The following is an 18,142-nucleotide window of genomic DNA, read 5'->3' as shown; positions in this document are numbered from 1 at the left end:
TATGAATTTTTTTATTCCTAGTGAGTATTCCAGTTTGTATTGAGTCTACTTCAAAAGACCAGAAATGTTAAATCGGCTTTTTGCCGTCTGCACCAAAATACCTTTTACTGTTGCTCTTACCAGTGACGATAAAAAGCAAAGTTTTCAAAGCATCAGTTTGCAAGGGAGAACCCGCATTTCTGCAAAACCTCAAGTCTTTATTTTGGTAACTAAATTGTGACAACATGCATAAATGGAGTCTTTATATAGTCAGTCTGTGGGCATAAGTTGTCAGCTGCTGGGCGCTGAGCTGGTTGATGTCGAGGGTGTGAAGTGCTGGAAGTCAGTCACTGGTAGATGTGTGCCCAAGTCCCCTCTTTCATAAAGCCGCACAGAAGTAACAGAGTAACCTTTGGAAAATCAGGTAAAACCTAAAAATGGAGCAGCTATTTCCAGTCCAGAGCATTTTGGTTGTAACAGAGTTTATTTAGATGTGCTGAAGCAGAAGTCTTGCAACTAATCCTGTCTTTGAAGGTGTGACTTTCCACAGTCAAAATTTTAATTGGGTTTACAAAAGAGTATAGACGTTGTGCAGTTTAGAGTGGGAAGGCAATAAATTAGTTTTGGATCACATCTTCCAATAGAAGAGGATGTTTTGGATCTAATTTTCATTACTCAGTAGACATTGGGTTTCTTGAAGCATCTTGTCTGGTGTGGTTGGAGTTTCATTTCAGTTCACATTATGCATTTACTGTAGTAGACTTCTTAGGTGGCGGTATCTGAATTGAGGCTTTTTTTGCTCTTCTAGAGTATTCGAGATGAGGAACTTCCTTTTCTTTTCTGGTAGGTTTTGTCTCTAGTTGGAATATTTTTATTCCTGTTTGTTCTGCTTGGCTGGTATTTTTAGTCAGGAGGTGGCATCTCTGCGTGCTTCTGACTCTTCCTGCGAGCTCCCATTTGTGCACTGCAGTTCCAGGTGTGTTTTCAGAAACTTTATTAACTGTTACGTGGTTCTGAAATTCTGTCTGTGGTCAGTTATACAGAATTGAGATATTTTAAGGTAATGATTTGGAAGGTGATACCCGAGTTACTGTATTTGGGATTGCTCTTTGAAGTAAAACTCACTACTAGGATAATCTGGAATGAGGAACGGTGACTGGTAAAACAACACGCAGTTACCAGTGTGCAAAAGCCTCCGCACAGCATGTTACTGAGAAGCTGCATAGATGGGCTGAACGACTGGTCATGAAAAAGCATTGTTTTCTTTGTCAGGAAAATCCCAGTTCCTTTGAGGAAAATAGAACAGAAATCCAAGTCCAGTATTCAGCAACATCCATGCTCACGGCATGGCAGCGTTTGGGTGGGTGCAGTTTCATGCTACAGCTGCAGTCTTATCCAGATCTGCTTGCTTGAGGTTCTTACAATGCCTCCAGAGTCATGCTTAGAAAAAATACCAAGTTCTTGCTTCCTGGTGTTTTACTCATGTTTCCTGTGATGTTTTTTCTTAACTTGGGAAATAGTCATCCATGTCTTTGGAGATCTGTCTTTGACTTTGCACTGATTCAAAGAAAGTGCCTTTGAAAAGTTGCAAATGTGGGGACCTGAATTATGTCATTACAGAATATTTTTTAATCCAAGTCTTTTGAATATTGAAGTCTATGGAAACATCCAAAACCCATGTCACAAAATAGGTATTTTCTAAAGATCTGAGGTATTAATTGTGAAAACTGATTTTTATTTGTGGTTTTTTTTTTTTTTTTTAAATCAATGCCTGGCTACCTTCCTGGTGAAAAGACAAAACACCTGTTCGATAGGAAGCAACCTGCGTATCAGGAAGTTTCTTCCTTGTCTCCTCAGAGGGTGAAAGTCGTACCTTTTTCTAGTCTGTTAGAATCCTGCGGCGTGGCGTAGAGCTGCTGAAGATGATGTCTGCCACGGCTGGCTGTGTGCCTCCAGCTGCCGTTCCCCAGCAGTCCCGGGCAGCACCGGTGCTGCTCTCTGCTGTCGAGCTGCAGCCGTTCCTGCGCTAATGCCCGTGACTGAGATGAAGGTCTAGAGTGGGTCTGGTGGTATTGTTCCTCCGGAGGCTGCACATCAGCTTCTGGTGCTGTGTGTGTGACCTGCCAAAGACTGGGGATCAGCAAGTCGTGCTCAGCGTCCCTGAGGCTGGTGCCAGACTGATGGAGCTGTCCCCGAGGGCACGGCTGGGCTGCTCCTGGTAGCAGGAGGCAGAAGCAGAGAGGCGGCTCTCTGGTTGTGTCCCGTTGGTAGGATGACCTTGTCTCCCTGGACAGGGTTTGCAGGAGCAGTAGCTGTCCCACCTCCCATGGTCGAGGGTGGTAATCCAGAAATGGACTTGGGGAAATAAGAGTTAACTCCAATTTCATACAAACTTGTGTGAAGGGATGTTAGAACCATTGTTACAAGGTCATCTTTGAGTTAAAATTCTGCATGTTGATGTGTAACTTAGGCTTGAGCTAAATCAGCCCTGTTGGGGCTCTGAAAACTGGAGGAAGAAGTTCTCAGACAAGTTTGCTCCACAGAGCACAAGTTCCGCTGGTGCTCCATTGGGACAGCGTGCCAGCCACACTAAGGAAACAAAATTACACTTTAAAAAAAACGGCGGTTTTGTAAACTCAGTAGTTATAGAGGGGATGATTAATCAGTGGGTGTTCTAGGACTGTTTGTTGTTGGATTTTATTTTAAACAAGAGTTTGAGGTATCAGTACAGGGTTTGTCTGCATTTCTGCTGCCTTTGGTGTTCTCTCTCACGTCTGATACTGTTGTCACTGTGCCCGTGAAGTGCTTATCACACACGTTTTAAGCACATGATGAAAATCTAAAGTATGCAAGAAATACTTGGCCATTTTCAGTCATGGCTGTGAAATTAAGAGAATTTGTGGAACCTGTGACAGCAACACTGAATATATTACATGAAGGACCCATGAAGTGGCTCAGGCGGAGCCCCCTTGCTCACTCCCGCTCTGGATGTGCAGCACGTGCGTGTGTTTTTGGATTTACCTGTAGCTGCAAGATCTGAAAGCGCTGAGCCAGGGTTTTGCACGAGGAAGGACTGGTTTGATTTAATATAAGTCTTTAACAGGATGATTTGGTGTCTTGTATTTTGGAAAGAATAATCTTTAGAAATCCAATTAGTATCCTGCACTATGGTGCATTGAGCAAGAAACCAATTGTGTTGCATTAATAAATGCTCATCTGCTGCTGTAAGTGGTAATCCAGAACAAGCCGATGGAGTGTGGGAGCTTTTGTATTTGAAACTTTTGGATACAAACCTCGTTTGCTCATAAGGCTAATGTGAAGCAGAAGTCAACTCAGAATTCAGGTACAATACTTTATTGCTTGAATGTCTTAGGCAAAGATTAATGCTGGTTTTGCTTATGTGCCAGGGAGAATGCTTTACTTGAAAAATACAATTGAAAATTGTCACCTCCCAAAATTTCAGTGACAAACCCCCGCCACGCTTCCGGAACCTGTCAGAAGTGACCTATCGAAACTTACTCTCATCTGTTACCTTTCTTGCCACGTGAAGTCCTGTCTGCAGCCCATTAGGCTGAACTAGTGGTATTAGTGGTGATGTTGAGGATTTTTCTAAGACTTTTCCATCTACACTCTTTTCCTGTGAGTAATTGCTGGTGTGTAGTTTGTCAGTGGAATCGGTTAAGGTTGAGCTGGGAGAGGTTTGCAAAAATTTCTCAAGTCATACGGAGGTTTGAGTTCATCCTTCATCTTCCCCTAGTCCTTGAAACACTTGGACAAAAGCAGAATGCTGCTGCTTACTTCTTACCTGCAGTTGTTAGTGTTTTCCATCGGTTCTAGGAATACTACAAAATACCACGTGTTTTGGAATCGTTGAAGCTAACCGGGTATTACATCCAGTGAGGCTGCGCAGTGTAGAAATTTGGCACTCCGGCAGTGAAAATACTTGTCAAATTCAGCTGCTATATTAGCATGGCTTGCTGCAGTCAAAGTGCACTTGTAGCTAGTGCTCAGGTTTGTCAGACCTTCCTGCCAGCCCCAGCTGAGCCTTGGATTTGTCTGGGCTCCCCTTGGACTCTCATGGGGTTACAAAGGCAGGCAGGCTTGTTCTGGTAAAGCTTCATGTAAATCTAGTTGATCAAAATCTGATTCTCAATTATCAAGTCTTTAATTTTCTTTTTCTTTTTTTTTAAAGAAGATAAAGTTGCATTCCTTGTGTCCCTGAGCTGCACTAGATCTTCAAGATTAAATCTTTTACAGGCTGTGGATCAGTCAGAATAAATTTTAGGGATCACAGTTAGTTTTCAGCTGTCGTATTTTTGTTGAGTGCCCCCGCCTTTCTGCTTCTCTTCCACCCTTCCTGGGTTGCTTCAACTCTGAGACACAAGTAATGGTATAAGTTGCTGTCAGTCATCTTGCTTTGAAAACCTTCTCTGGAGACGAGGTGTGCGCTAGCCTTTACGTGAAACGCTTCTGAATTCCAGAATGAGACTATTTCTGAACACTAGGTTTGTTTTTGAGTGATAAATTGTTTGCCTGCTTAGGCTGAGCATATATGATTGAACTCTTACCACCGAAGGTTACAATTTGAAAAGGATAATTAATACTCTTCATAATTCATACTCATAATGCGTACAGACTAATTCATAAAATTATTTTCTAACTGAACGCAGTTTGCAGAAGATACTTACATGGTTTAACTGCCAGAAAGCTTCTTGGCGCAAAACACCAACTCGTTTGTTTTTAGGAACACTTAATTTGTTTCCCCCATTATTGTTGTGATATTAGACTGTTGTGGTTTTACGGGACTAAATCTTTTTCCTATAAAATGTGGCATTCCTAAGAGTGGATTAATAACACAGTCTTACTTTTCAGCTGTGAATAACAGAGTGCCCAGTGGCTCCACCAGCTCCTTGCACGCTACCGAATCCCCTACGCCTGAGCCTTGTTCCCAGGCATCGAGCAACGTGCCCTCACAGTCGGTGCTCCCCATGTATCCTTCAGTTGACATCGATGCGCATGTGAGTAATTGCAGTTGGGTTTGAGTGGATTTGCTTTCTGATAAGTTCTGAAAGTAAAAAATTTAATCTAGTACTGTCTTAAATGTTGAAGTTCTCTTAAAATATTTTTAATTTCTGAACATATTTCTTTTTCTTCCCAACTGCAAAGACTGAAAGTAATCATGACACTGCTCTGACCCTTGCGTGTGCGGGAGGCCACGAAGAACTTGTATCTGTACTGATAGCACGTGGTGCCAATATTGAACACAGAGACAAGAAGGGTAAGTTAAAACAGTTAAACAGTTTGGCCATGAACTGCAACTTGAAACAGCTCATTTCAAATTGGGGTTTGGGATTCTTGGCTTCAGAAAATGAGCAAAGCCTGCGAGAATGTGGAATTGCTTTCTTGCACTTCATGTAGAAATATTGGCCGTATAAAGCCAGTGACATTGCATGCTTTTCTGTCTTTATTTTTGAAAGGAAGTGCATCTGAGTGGTATCTTAAGCAGATTTGTGAAATAGGAAGCACTTTTGTCCTTACAATTCATGCTTTACAAAAGACCGTAGCATACTAGATGGAGTGGCTAATGGGGGAAATATCAAATCTTGTGTGACAAAGCTAATGGGGAGCAGTTGCATTGCTCCCAGTAACAGAGTTCAGCAGAATCTCAAATCTTTTAGAGCTGAGAGAACAAAGCCACTGTGTCTCTCTCCTTGGAAGTCACACTGGCCTCTGGAAATAAGCAACATGCGCAGTGCAGATGTGTTCACTTGTTGGAGCTTTATTAAATAGGAATTAAGTGGGGAGCCATGCCTTTTCTAAAGAGATGCGTTGTTTGGAACTTAATCCAAACTGATCAGTGCAAATACTGCTTCCATTTCTTTTGAAGAGCCTTTAATTATCTTTGGCTGGCACCAGAGCTCAGATGTGTCAGGGTCAGCAGGGGGCTGGGAAAGGGTTTGAGATTGTGGCCTATGCCAGGAAACGTCCAGTCTGAGGAAGACATGTCTGATCAATAGAAGTCATTGTGAATTAACCCATTTGTGCATTTCTGCTCCTTAATAATACTTTTGAGATTCTCAAGGTTGCTTTTAACATGATTTCTTGTTAACTAGGTTTTACGCCTTTGATTCTGGCTGCAACTGCTGGACATGTTGGTGTAGTGGAAATTCTTCTGGACAAAGGTGGGGATATAGAAGCACAGTCTGAGCGCACGAAGGATACTCCGCTTTCGTTGGCCTGCTCCGGTGGACGCCAAGAGGTACAGACATATTTGTGCTCAATGAGTTCAAATTGTTTTTTATAGGGAGTTTTTTGTACAGTGTTTTTTGTTGATGGTATAATAATAAATCATCCTTTTTCTGGAAAGCTTTTAGCTTGTATAAGTGTAGCTAATTTGAATCTTTTTCCTCTTCAAAGAGAAAGGGGAATTTATTCTTTCCTCTCTTTGCTATCCCAGTTTTGTTAGCTAATGGTTGTTATAACTTGTGCTTGTTCTTCTGCCCGTGTATCCTTGCAAGATAAGTACTTTTGTGAGGGAGGTAAAGATGTTTAATGAGTAACTTTTTATGCACTGAAGACTTCCCTTAGGCATCCTCCTCGCTCTCAAAACTGAAAGAGCTGGTGCAGGCACAGAGGACAGAAACTGCAATTTCGTGTTGGCAGTACATGGCTTTAGCAGTACTGTGGATGGCTGATAAATGCAGATGCAGTGCAGGGCACATGATACCAGTCTTTTAAGGATGTTTCGGTTTTCTCTCAGCTTTTCTTTTTTTGTCCAAATGAGATGTAATATATCCCTCCTACTTTAGTCACGGGCATACTAGCTTAGAGGATGGCATGAAGATGGCAAAGGGCTCTGTGCCAGATACAGGAGTGGTAAGTTTTGGAACTTGTAAAGATTAAAACTGTTGTCCAAAATTGGAAAGTTTTCACTGGGACTTTTGAATTGCAGATCTTTAACAGCAAAAGTGCTGCTCACAAATAAAAGGAGAGATCAGTGTGGCCTGTGATAGCATTACTTATTGAACTACTTCAGTCTTTTATTCTTTTATTCTTCCTCTTTATTTTTTTTTTTTATACCAGAGTCTACCTCTTATGTTTCTGACTTAGCAACTTGTGGAGCAGCCTCTTTTTTGTGTCTTATTTGAAAATCACCTAGCCTATGTTAGTAGTAAAATGAGGCCCACTGAAGTGCAGTACATCACTGGAGATGTTTTAATTTTTCCCACTTTTATTTTTCTTGAGCAGCTTCTGATAGAGAAGTTCTTCCTCGTGCTTTTTCCATTAACATCAGTCGCTCTGATTTTTACCGTGTGTTTTGTAGGGAGGACCGTATGATACAGATGGTCAAGCTTGGCTCAAGTGTCATTTGAATTAAAGTTGTGGGAGTTCTTGAAAGAGATGCTCCGACAGCATGAGCCATTACGGGAGTGGGATAGATCCCTTGTTTGCAAATTTAAGATTTACCAGAAGAGCTTTGCTTTAAAGCCTTGCATTTCTGGTGAGGTAAAATAATCTTTTTGGAAGACAAGTGCCGCACTGCTACAGCCCCTGCAGATTAGCTGATATGTTCGTTAGTTGCTAAGTCTGTGCAGCGCATATGTAAAAGTAAAGCAAAAGAGGACAGAGGTTTTCCTGTAGAATCTTATCTGTCGATAATGGAAACTGGTAGCATACTGGAAAGTTTGAACATGTGATAACATCCTTTCACTGCCTGGATAACAGCAAAGGCCACAATGTGTCTCTTAACGTGCATGCTGTCTTTCCAGGTTGTTGATTTGCTGTTGGCCCGGGGAGCAAATAAAGAACATAGGAACGTGTCTGATTATACGCCGTTAAGCCTTGCTGCATCTGGTGGCTATGTTAATATCATCAAGATTCTTCTCAGTGCTGGGGCAGAAATTAATTCAAGGTAATGTATTACCTCCACCTGAGGAACTGCAGCATAGCATGGGCATTCCATTGTTGGCTGTGTTGTGAGGCATAGGTTGGAATCTCTAATGCTTTCAGACCTATGTTTCTTAAGTGTCCTCTTTATTAATTTTAGGAAAACCTACATATATTTTGTCACCAGCAAAAGTTAAAACTGCATCTGAGCTACAAGCGTGTTCTTTTCTGAATGAATCAGATGCAGCCTTGATTTTTAGTATATGTAGTTTAAGGCTTATGTGTGCTTCAGCCACCTGTGTAGAAGCTGAAATGTATTTTCCTTGTTCATGAACTGCAGTTGTCTATTGCATGTAGTTACTCTGGTTTCTCCTAATAAATTCCAAAATGCGAGTATTTTAGGTCAGTGTCTATACTGCATATGTTGTATGTTCCTTTGTGAGTTACAACAAAACCTTTTGTTCCTCTTAGATATGCTTGCCCCAGACCATTCCTCTGGTTCTGGGAACTGTAGTTTGTTTCTTTCCCTTTAGGACCGGGAGTAAGCTAGGTATTTCTCCTCTGATGCTGGCTGCTATGAACGGCCACGTACCTGCCGTGAAACTGTTGCTTGATATGGGTTCTGATATTAACGCCCAAATTGAGACCAACCGGAATACAGCCCTCACTTTGGCCTGTTTCCAAGGCCGAGCAGAGGTGGTCAGTCTGCTTTTGGACAGGAAGGCCAATGTTGAGCACAGGGCGAAGGTAAGCATGTGAATCCCCTTTCCTTATCACTTATTTCTAACAGGTGACTTCTCTGAGTCATCAAGTTTCTCCAGATTTTCCTGTGACTTTGAGCCTCTCTGGGCTCAGAGGACTTCTTAAATCAGAGGACTTATTAGATGTTCTGAAATAAGTTGTTTTTTTTTTTTTTTTTTTTTAAAAAAAAAGCATCAGTGATGATGAATTTTTTGCATGAAGGAAAAGCTGACTGGTCCTTCTGAGTTCATAATGAAACTGAGATTGACTTGTGTTCTGTAGACTGAGAAACTTTTCAGGTTTAACTTGAGGTGATATTTGTTACCAGAACAGATAGATATACATATTTTTATATATGTGAGAGGTCTGGGCAGCAAGGCAATAGTGTTGTTTATGGTGATTTTCATATAGACCAGATTTCTTGTCTACAACAGAAGTAGTGCAGTCAAACTTTGTAAAGCTTTTACATTGCTGTAGAACCCGTGGCTTCAGTACTGTGACTTTCTGTGACTGTGAAATGCTCCACAGGTCCTATCCTTTGGTACTCTGGGACAGCTTTGTGTCTCCTGCCATAAAGCAAGCTTAAAGCTTGTGTAGACAGCCAGACTGATTTCTCCAGCACAAAGGAATTTTTGGTAACTCCTAAGGCTGCTGAAATAATTGGTGTGTCTGTCTACCTCGCCTGCTTCTGGAATGAGTGTGGCTGGAGAAAAGGGGATATGGATAAAAGCCAGCTTTCAAATGGTCAGTTGGGCGTGTTAGCAGCTGGTGTAAGTTTATTTAACAGTCTAGCCTGGCAACTACATTGGGCCTGGATCAGTCCCAGTGCTAAGGGAAGATAGAGAAAAGCTGTAAAGCCAGTTTCTGGACATTTTTTGTAGAAACACTTGTCTTCATTTGGATCTGTTTTAACTGTTTTTAGAGATCGTGTTGAAAACTTCATTTTTTGGTGTTGAGACAGGTATCTGGTGGCACTTAGTCAACAGTTTGCCTGGATTTTTATAAATCAAAGCCCAAGATATTTGTTTTTCGTGTTTTGTTTTGTTTTGCTTGGGTTTTTTTATTATTTTTGAGAGAGAGAGACTGCTTCAAGTTAGGCTCATAAACTAAATATAAGCAGCTAAGTAAAAAATCTGATTTCTCTGTGTAGAAATCATTTGTGTCTTACCCAAAGTATATTGTACACATTTCATACTGTGTAACTCATTCCCTTTGCACAGACTGGTCTCACACCTCTGATGGAAGCAGCTTCAGGAGGATATGCAGAGGTTGGAAGGGTTCTCCTTGATAAAGGAGCCGATGTTAATGCTCCACCTGTGCCTTCCTCAAGAGATACAGCTTTAACAATTGCAGCAGATAAGGGTCACTACAAGTTCTGTGAGCTCCTAATCAATCGGTAAATTATTTCTTCTCATTAGCGGCATATTTGTTCTGTAGCTGTATTCCTCTGTGGCAAGGATGCCCTTGTTCCCATTGCCTTGTACATCTGAGACAAAAGGGAATGGGAAGCTTTGTACGTGGGATGTTGTATCTGTTTGCTGCTCTCTAGTGTTATCCTGGAGTATCCTGCTACTCCAGTGTTAATTAAGCTAAGCAGGCAGCTGGGACCAGAGGTAAGCAAACAGTGTCTGGCTTGGCAGCTGTGTTGGCTGTGTATTAATCCAGAAATTCCCACATGAGCGTTTCCCTGCTGTCACCTGGGGGGCAAAGCCTGGAAGTTGCTCTTGAGCTCTTCAAGCATAACCCTATGCACAGCCCAAATCTCTGGGAGCTGGTTGTCCTGTGGGTAGTCACCACACTACTGATAATTTAAAGGACCCATGGTTGCTGGTTCCATGGCTGTGGTGCAGGAGGCTACGTTAGATGAGTGTTCGCTTCTGGCAGGGAGGTTTAACTAATCCCTGTGTTGCTGCATTGCAACTTAAACTGCGGATTTCAGGGACAGAATGTCTCTGGCCACTAGATTTCGGTAAATAGATATCCAATTGTACTCTGATCTTTCATGATCTTACTTCCTGACTTCCGCCTTTGCTCATACCTTGTTTGACTGGATTACACTTGTACTTTTTTAGAGGAGCGCATATCGATGTTCGTAACAAGAAAGGAAACACACCTCTCTGGTTGGCAGCTAATGGTGGCCACTACGATGTGGTTCAGTTGCTTGTGCAAGCAGGAGCAGATGTGGATGCTGCAGATAATCGGAAAATTACACCTCTTATGTCAGCGTTTCGCAAGGTAGGAGACCAACTTCATTTTATGTTTCAATGATAAATGTTTTCAAAATAGTTTCTCATTTGGTCTTTTAAACATGAATACTTGATTCTGGAAGAATCAAATATAACAGCAAAATTACTATTTTGGTAAAAATGCCTGCTTTAAATTAAACATAATTGTGTACTTCACACAGATCTAATTTTTGAGAGGTGAAAAACTTTGTTCCGTAACATATGTTAACTTTATTATTTCTAGTTAAACACTGTCCAAAGCTTTCAGTGTTTGAGATTTCACTGCTTTGAGATTACCATAGTCCCCTCTAAATTTCTGCAGATTATACTGCTTGTTTCCGTCCTGCTTTTGAGATAAGCAGAATACCAGTCTGTAATAGGCTGTCTTGATTCCTTTGTGCTTCTCCTGTTCCGTTCCTAATTTGTTGTTGGGTGGGCCACTTTGGGTAGTCAGCTTGCTTGTCACCGCCTTTTTTTCTTGGCAGGAAGAACATTGCTTTGTGCTGGTTTCATCCCTTATGTTGTTGGATGCAAGGAGCATAGCTATAGCAGTGGAATTTATTAACTGTAGCTGCTTTGCCTTTAACAAAATATCAAATGTGTACAGCTTTTTTGGCACACAGCAATAGTGAGCATGCCACTGCTGTCCCTCCCTTGCTTTCAAGTAATGTCAGAGACAGCAGTGGGAGACTCTCTGTGTGGTTGCACAGCATACCCCATCAGTGAGTGGATCCAGCAGCAGAGGAATGTGTTTGCCAGAATAATATTCAGCTGGCTCAGTTCCATGATCAGACACTTTGTAATTGAACAATCTAAGTTAGCTCTGTGGTGCGAGTGGCAAGAGAGTGGGTTGGGGTGATGGGTGGGCTCTGAAGAGGGTCATCTTGGCTGTCATTAAAACATGAACAGATGCCTCTGCCCTTGGGCTTGTTTTGGTCCCTGTATTTTAAAATAAAAAATTACTTGCGGGAGAGCATGTCTTTCCCACCGTGGTGTAGAACAGCAGACATGCTGTCAACACTGAGCACACAGTAACTACCTTTCTCCCCAAACAGCACCTTACCAGAAATGTTCTTGCTTATTTTCAGTCTTTTGCATTGGATAAGAGATACCAAACTTGTATTTTGATGATGAATGTTGGAAATTTGTATGCAAGCGATCAGAATTTTCTTTGCTGTTCTAGGGGCATGTGAAAGTAGTTCAGTTCCTGGTGAAAGAAGTTAACCAGTTTCCTTCAGACATTGAATGCATGAGATACATAGCGACAATAACTGACAAGGTGAGTTTCACTTTGGGAAAAGACCCTGTCCCCTATTTTCAGCAAAAATATACATGAGAAATTCTTTCGTATTCAGAAACTGAATGTACATGTTTGTTTATGTATGTTTGATTTGGAGGTTTGTGCACGTCTCCTTGTTAATACAGAACTTTAAAAGAATCAGCATTCAGAGTCCTGTTCTGTTGAAATAGTTTGTATGTTTGTGAATACAGGGAAGCCAATCTCATGCTTGTAGAGCAAGCTGCACTCCTCAATGTTAGTTTATTATGGAGGTAGTAAGACAAGTTTGCATTCCAGGACCTGTTGAAAAAGTGTCACCAGTGTGTGGAGACAATTGTGAAAGCTAAAGACCAGCAGGCTGCAGAAGCAAATAAGAATGCAACTATATTGCTGAAGGAGCTAGACCTGGAAAAAGTGAGTAGCGAATTGCTGTCATGTCTAGCCTAATGGTTTGAACTATGCATTAATCTATAGGCTGTACTTCCTGTTGGTGCCTCTTGGGGCCACAGTTCTTAACGCTGTTGACTGTATGTGCCTTCCTTCCTCTGCTGTACAAGAAGTGAAGTGTATACTGAGGGTGGCAGCTTGGAACTGACCTCTGCTCAGCCGCTCCGCTGCCCTTTCTAGGAAGGCTTGGACTTGGCAAGAGTTGCCTTAGGTAGCAGATCTCTTGCGTTACTTCAGCGCAGATGATGTGAATAAGGGAGGTCTTCAGTCTTGGTGGTGTGCTACATGGTGTGTCATAAAATGTGCAAGACATAGTCCATAGGCATTTTGTGGACTTCTACTCAGTGTTACGAAGGAGAGCCTAGCAGCTGCCTCGGGAGGTGTATGGAGCTGAGCAGAGAGTGGGGAAAAGCAACTTCTCCCTCACTGAGAATACTGTCAAGTGTCCCAGAGTAACGCAGACACTTCTTAAGCATTCTTTCATGGGCTCTGGTAATGGAGGCTCTTACAGTTTTTGATGAAATGTTTGATTTGTACAATATTTCATTAATGACAGGGGTTTTGGACAAGTCCCATGCTAGTTTATTAAATTTTCCAGGCTGATGACTGGTTGAGTGCCTGTCAGTTGCTGTGCAAAGCTTCAGTATAGCATCATTCACTCGGCTGATTCCAAATATAAAAAAGTGGTCAAAATGATAGCAGTTTTTTCTGTTACATACTCTGGGAGATCTTTTTGAGTCAAACATGTGAACGTGGCTGCAAAAATACTGAGGTTATTAAATGTTTTTTGAGAAAGGACTGAGATGGTGAGAAATTTTGCAGGTTTCCAGTAAAATTGTTTTTATAATACCTCTGGATATGTTGTTATTTTGTTGTCACTCTTTAGAAGTTTTTGTGACCAACTAGTCCTGTTCCATAGGGTCTGCCCACTTTCTGCGTAATGATGATTCAGTATGTGACGAAGTCACTCTAGTTCATCGTGCTCTCCTCTCCTTTCTCCTTCCCCCCAGATTTCTAGGGAAGATCTGAATTATAACTATAATTTAGTCTGTGTGAAAATGTTTAAATATGGATCCTTTTCTCCTACATAGTCAAGAGAGGAGAGCAGAAAACAAGCTCTTGCTGCTAAAAGAGAGAAAAGAAAGGAAAAGAGAAAGAAGAAGAAAGAGGAACAAAAAAGAAAACAAGAAGAAGATGAAGAAAACAAGCCTAAAGAAACTCTGGAACTGCAAGAAGATGACGATGAAGAAGAAAACGATGATGAAGGTAAAGAACAAGTGTTTTTATGTATATGTAGTTGTGGGGGTACCTTTTTTAACCATCTAGATAAGGGAATCTGTCCGAAAGCTGGCTTCTCTGTGATGCTGTTGCATAGCTTCTGCCCTGGTTCTTTCCTCTGCAGTCAGCGTTGCTAGCAAAACTGCTTTTTTTCAGTTTTTTTCTCACTCCTTCCTTCACTAGTCCCCCATCCCCTGTTCACTTTTTCCTCCTCCTTTGTTCCCAAAAGTCTTTGCTCTTGGGAGGATTTATGGCTGAATGCAGTGCAAAGAGTCTGAGAGCTCAGCAAGGAGTGTAACTTCAGCTGTAGTGTCTTCAGTCAGGGCACTGATTTCTCTGTTTTATAGGTTTTGATTGTGCATCAACTTTTTCTTTCAGTGGAGCAAGAAGTTCCTATAGAGCCTCCTAGTGCAACTACTACAACTACAATTGGAATTTCTGCGACTTCAACTACTTTCACAAATGCCTTTGGGAAGAAGAGAGCTAATGTGGTGACTACTCCCAGCACAAACAGAAAAAATAAGAAAAATAAAACAAAAGAGACTCCTCAGAATATGCAGATAATTTTGCCAGATCAGCATATATCTCTAGCACAGCAAAAAGCAGATAAAAATAAAATAAATGGAGAGCCAAGAGGTGGTGGTGCAAGTGGGAATAGTGATTCAGATAACTTGGATAGCACAGATTGCAATAGCGAAAGTAGCAGTGGAGGTAAAAGCCAAGAGCTGAACTTCACAATGGATTCAAATTCCTCTGAGCGGCGCTATGCCTCATTGCTTATCCCCTCTCAGGAAGAAAAAACAAGCACCTCGGCTTCAAAAACACCAACCAGGTGGGACTGCCATATTGCTTCTCTGTTGATTCACAGGGTTTTCCCTATGTTAATGTAAATTTTCTGCAGCTTAAACTTTACACCAGCTGGTACATTACCAAAGTCTTGAGAGACTGAATTTGCTTTATTTGTGTAGCTGTTAAATAATACGGTAAAGTTAGAATGCGACCTATTTAAAATGGTAGAGATTTTTTTTTTTGTCATTGCTGGCTACTTTTTAATACTACTTTCTCAGAACAGCCAGTTTTCTCTCGGCAGTATTTAAGCATCCATGTTGCATCGTCAAGTTTGGTAGAATAGATTTTAAAGTGATTATGCTGGGAATTTAAAAAGGAAGTGCCAGCTTTACTTATCTGCTTACAGAAGTGATTTCATTGCCTTTTGATTGTTATGGTTTCATGACTTAACTCATTTGAATTGCAATTTTTGTTCTAAGGAGGGAAGAAGTTGATGACTCTGAGCATTTCACCTGCGCGGTTGATGGCCAGTTTGATTTAGCGTTGTCAAGCCAGAGGTGAGAGTCAAAAGAACTCGGTGAATGTACAGGGGCCGCATGAATGGTTTGGTAGATCATTCATTTGCCAGGAACGAGCTAGTAACTTCTGTAACACCAAATCAAAAAGCTCAGATCCCATCTGAATCTGAAGTCTGTGCTTATTTTTACGTAAAAGTAGTATGATTCTGATGCTCCATAGTTTTTTTTTCTTTTCCCCGCTTCCTTTTCCCCACTTCCTTATTAAGGGAGGGGAGAGGGTGTGGGGACTGATCTGCAGGACAACAGGCTGACTGAGAACACAGCTTCAGTAAGAACACCAACGTTATGGGATCAAAAGGGGCAGCCCTGAGAGGGCTGTTGCTGATTGAGGCACTTGTCTGGGAGTGGGAAGAGTTAGAATTTTCTTTTTTCTTTTCTTTTCTTCCCCAGATTAAAGTTAGATGCAGAATGAGTGGATTTGTAGCCCTCGGGGTTGGCGGGTGTGCATGTTTTGCATTACCCTTAGGAGTGTTAGAAATTGGATTTTGTCTGTGTTCTGGTTTATGAACGTAAATTGTTTCTGCCTTGGACCTCTTGTCTGCAGTCTCCTACAAAAGCCTTGGAATCCTGTGCAGCTCACTATGCCAGGACTAACTAAATGCGTAGTTCTAACTCCTTGTTAGAAGAGATGCTTCTCTTAGATAAAGCAGGTGTTCTTTATGGTGCTCTTTGGCTCTTGCACTAGGCAAACTTTGTCTGAAATCCGTTTCTAAATTTGCTCTAGCTGAATTTGTATTCTCTTTAGGCATAGACATGCCGATGACAAGGGTGTTGTAATTAAAGCTTAAACTCAGCCTTCATAACGGTGCTTTTCTGAAAACATACATAGATGTTTTCAGACAAAGCAGAAAAAAGCTTTTAAAATCTACTTTGGAATTTATATTCCACAACGGACTTTGTTCTTTCCTTTCATATGCATTTTCTAGTTCGCTCTGCCTCAGTCTTAGAGTTATCTGAGGACAAGTTAAGTTCTCCATAGAACTATCAAATGCCTTGGGCAGGTGTATTAGTAGAGAGCTCAAACTTACTAAGGTAAAGAGAGAAGGTGCTGCCATTTTAAAAGGCGTGTTGTCTAAATGTTGCTTTTCATATGCACTTAGGTTCCTTAAATGTGGACAGATCTCTGAAGTTTGTATAAAGTGTAGTATAAACAGTTTGCCTGCAAGAAGACACAATGAACATAAAATGCAGTAAAGAATGGGGAATAAAATGGTTGAATAAAAACTTGCACGTAATAAAGAGGAGTGATGGCTAGCAGGATAGCTGAAGCATGGGGTTCTCTGTAGATTTTCCAGCTATGCCACAGATTTGCTGTCTCAAATCAAATAAGGCTAGTTTTGCAATGACTTGTAAGGTGGCTGCCTATGTTTCAGTGCTGCAGATGAACTTGTCAGCTCCAAGTGCTGCTTTTTTTCTGCATCAGTTAGCCTAACAAGATTGCCTGTGCATGCTCTCTCCTTCTCTTTTTCTCTCTCGCACCAAGGTTGTGTTGTTTGTATCCACAGACTATTGCTACAGCTGTATTAGCACAGTAATGATATTTGTGCACCTGCTTCCAAACTGATGTCACTGGGACTTAAATACAAAAATATTCTCAAATATCTGCCTCAGCTACTCATTCCTGAAATGGGGGCCGAGGGGTAGAAGCACTTCCCAGGGAGTCTGTAACAGTAAGAGCTGAAAAGCACACATTGCAAGTGCTTAGTAAGAAAGAGACATTACCATGGTACCTTTTCTTAAAAAGTTATTCAAAAAGGAGAACGCAGTATAGACACATAATCAGGATGTGCCTAAGTGTCTGTGTACTGCCTGGTGTGAACTATTTCAATTTGATGTCCTTAGTGCTTCTGGTATTACTTCATTCAGTTTAGCACTCAACTTTTCAGATGAAGGGTATAGGCTGTGGACTAAAAGGTGAAAAAACCTGCCTATGCAGTCACCCAACAGTTGTTCCGGGTAGAAAATAAGAATGAAAACAGTTCATGCTAGTAGTTTTAAGCTGCAGGAATTTATACTGTAATACTGCCACGTTATTCTGTAATCTGTAATGAGCACATTTCTGTTCCCAGACTCGATGGTGAAGGTCATTCAAATTCTTTGTCGACTGCTTATAAGCCTGTTTCCCTGCCTCTGACCTCTCCAAATGTAAAGCTGAATCTGACTAGTCCAAAAAGAGGCCAGAAAAGAGAAGAAGGCTGGAAAGAAGTGGTTAGAAGGTAAAGACTTTCATTCAATGTTTAAAAACTCTGTGAGCTTTTAACTTGTAAGTTATTCTCAAATATAGAATGTCCAGCAAACTTTTAAAATTAGTTAATTCTAAAATTAATTTATAAAAAATCTACCCCACCTTACTCTTGCAGTGCTGTGAAAAAAAATTGCAGTCCTAATTTGTAGTAACTCCTCACTATCTTAACGTTGATATGACATGAACGTTTTATTTGTACTGGTTCTTATTATGTGGCCATTAACACCCCAGTATCTCTTCTGTACCCATTATAATATCTACTATGTGTAACTAGAAATGATCGTCTGGCTCTCCTTTTTTCGTTCTTTTTATCAGAAAGGAATATAGCATGAATACACAAGTGTCAGATGCTTTGGGTGCACTTACAATGCCCTCCTGCTTTTGTGTTCTGCAATGGTAGTGAACAGATAGACTCATTTGAGAGGATTTTAGGCTATGTGCAAAGAATGTGACTGTACCGAGGATTTCATGCATTCAGATTAGTGGAAGCCACAGCTCCTTCTTGATAAAGGTTAAAAAAGGCGGTTTAATCTGAAAGTTAAGCATTCGAAGCCTTAGAGTGGATTCGGTCTCTGCTGTTTGTTGTGTTCGCTAATGCGGTTCTCCACGGTGATGTGGCCTCACAGGCTGCCTGCTGCTTGGTGAGTTGTGCAGGCGTGAACCCATCCAGCAGGCAGCTGACTCTTCCAGGGCG

The 18,142-nt window shown here is 41.3% G+C and overlaps 1 protein-coding gene across 1 annotated transcript in view; it reads left to right on the top strand.

The window, feature by feature from the left end:
• Positions 1 to 18,142, top strand: part of LOC104470247 (ankyrin repeat and KH domain-containing protein 1-like) — a gene marked incomplete at its 5' end in the record, with an annotated part of 98,155 nt that overhangs the window by 65,418 nt on the left and 14,595 nt on the right. The window contains 12 exon segments of the mRNA XM_010085097.1: positions 4,852 to 4,997; positions 5,146 to 5,257; positions 6,093 to 6,238; positions 7,749 to 7,891; positions 8,400 to 8,613; positions 9,828 to 10,003; positions 10,680 to 10,842; positions 12,016 to 12,111; positions 12,409 to 12,525; positions 13,650 to 13,824; positions 14,215 to 14,668; positions 17,273 to 17,419. Coding sequence (XP_010083399.1) covers positions 4,852 to 4,997; positions 5,146 to 5,257; positions 6,093 to 6,238; positions 7,749 to 7,891; positions 8,400 to 8,613; positions 9,828 to 10,003; positions 10,680 to 10,842; positions 12,016 to 12,111; positions 12,409 to 12,525; positions 13,650 to 13,824; positions 14,215 to 14,668; positions 17,273 to 17,419 — 2,089 coding nt within the window.

This window comes from Pterocles gutturalis, unplaced genomic scaffold, assembly GCF_000699245.1.
Source record: "Pterocles gutturalis isolate BGI_N339 unplaced genomic scaffold, ASM69924v1 scaffold31215, whole genome shotgun sequence".
NCBI lineage: Eukaryota > Metazoa > Chordata > Aves > Pterocliformes > Pteroclidae > Pterocles > Pterocles gutturalis.
The sequence above is the reverse complement of the archived record's forward strand: the minus strand, read 5'-3'. Positions and strand labels throughout refer to the sequence as shown.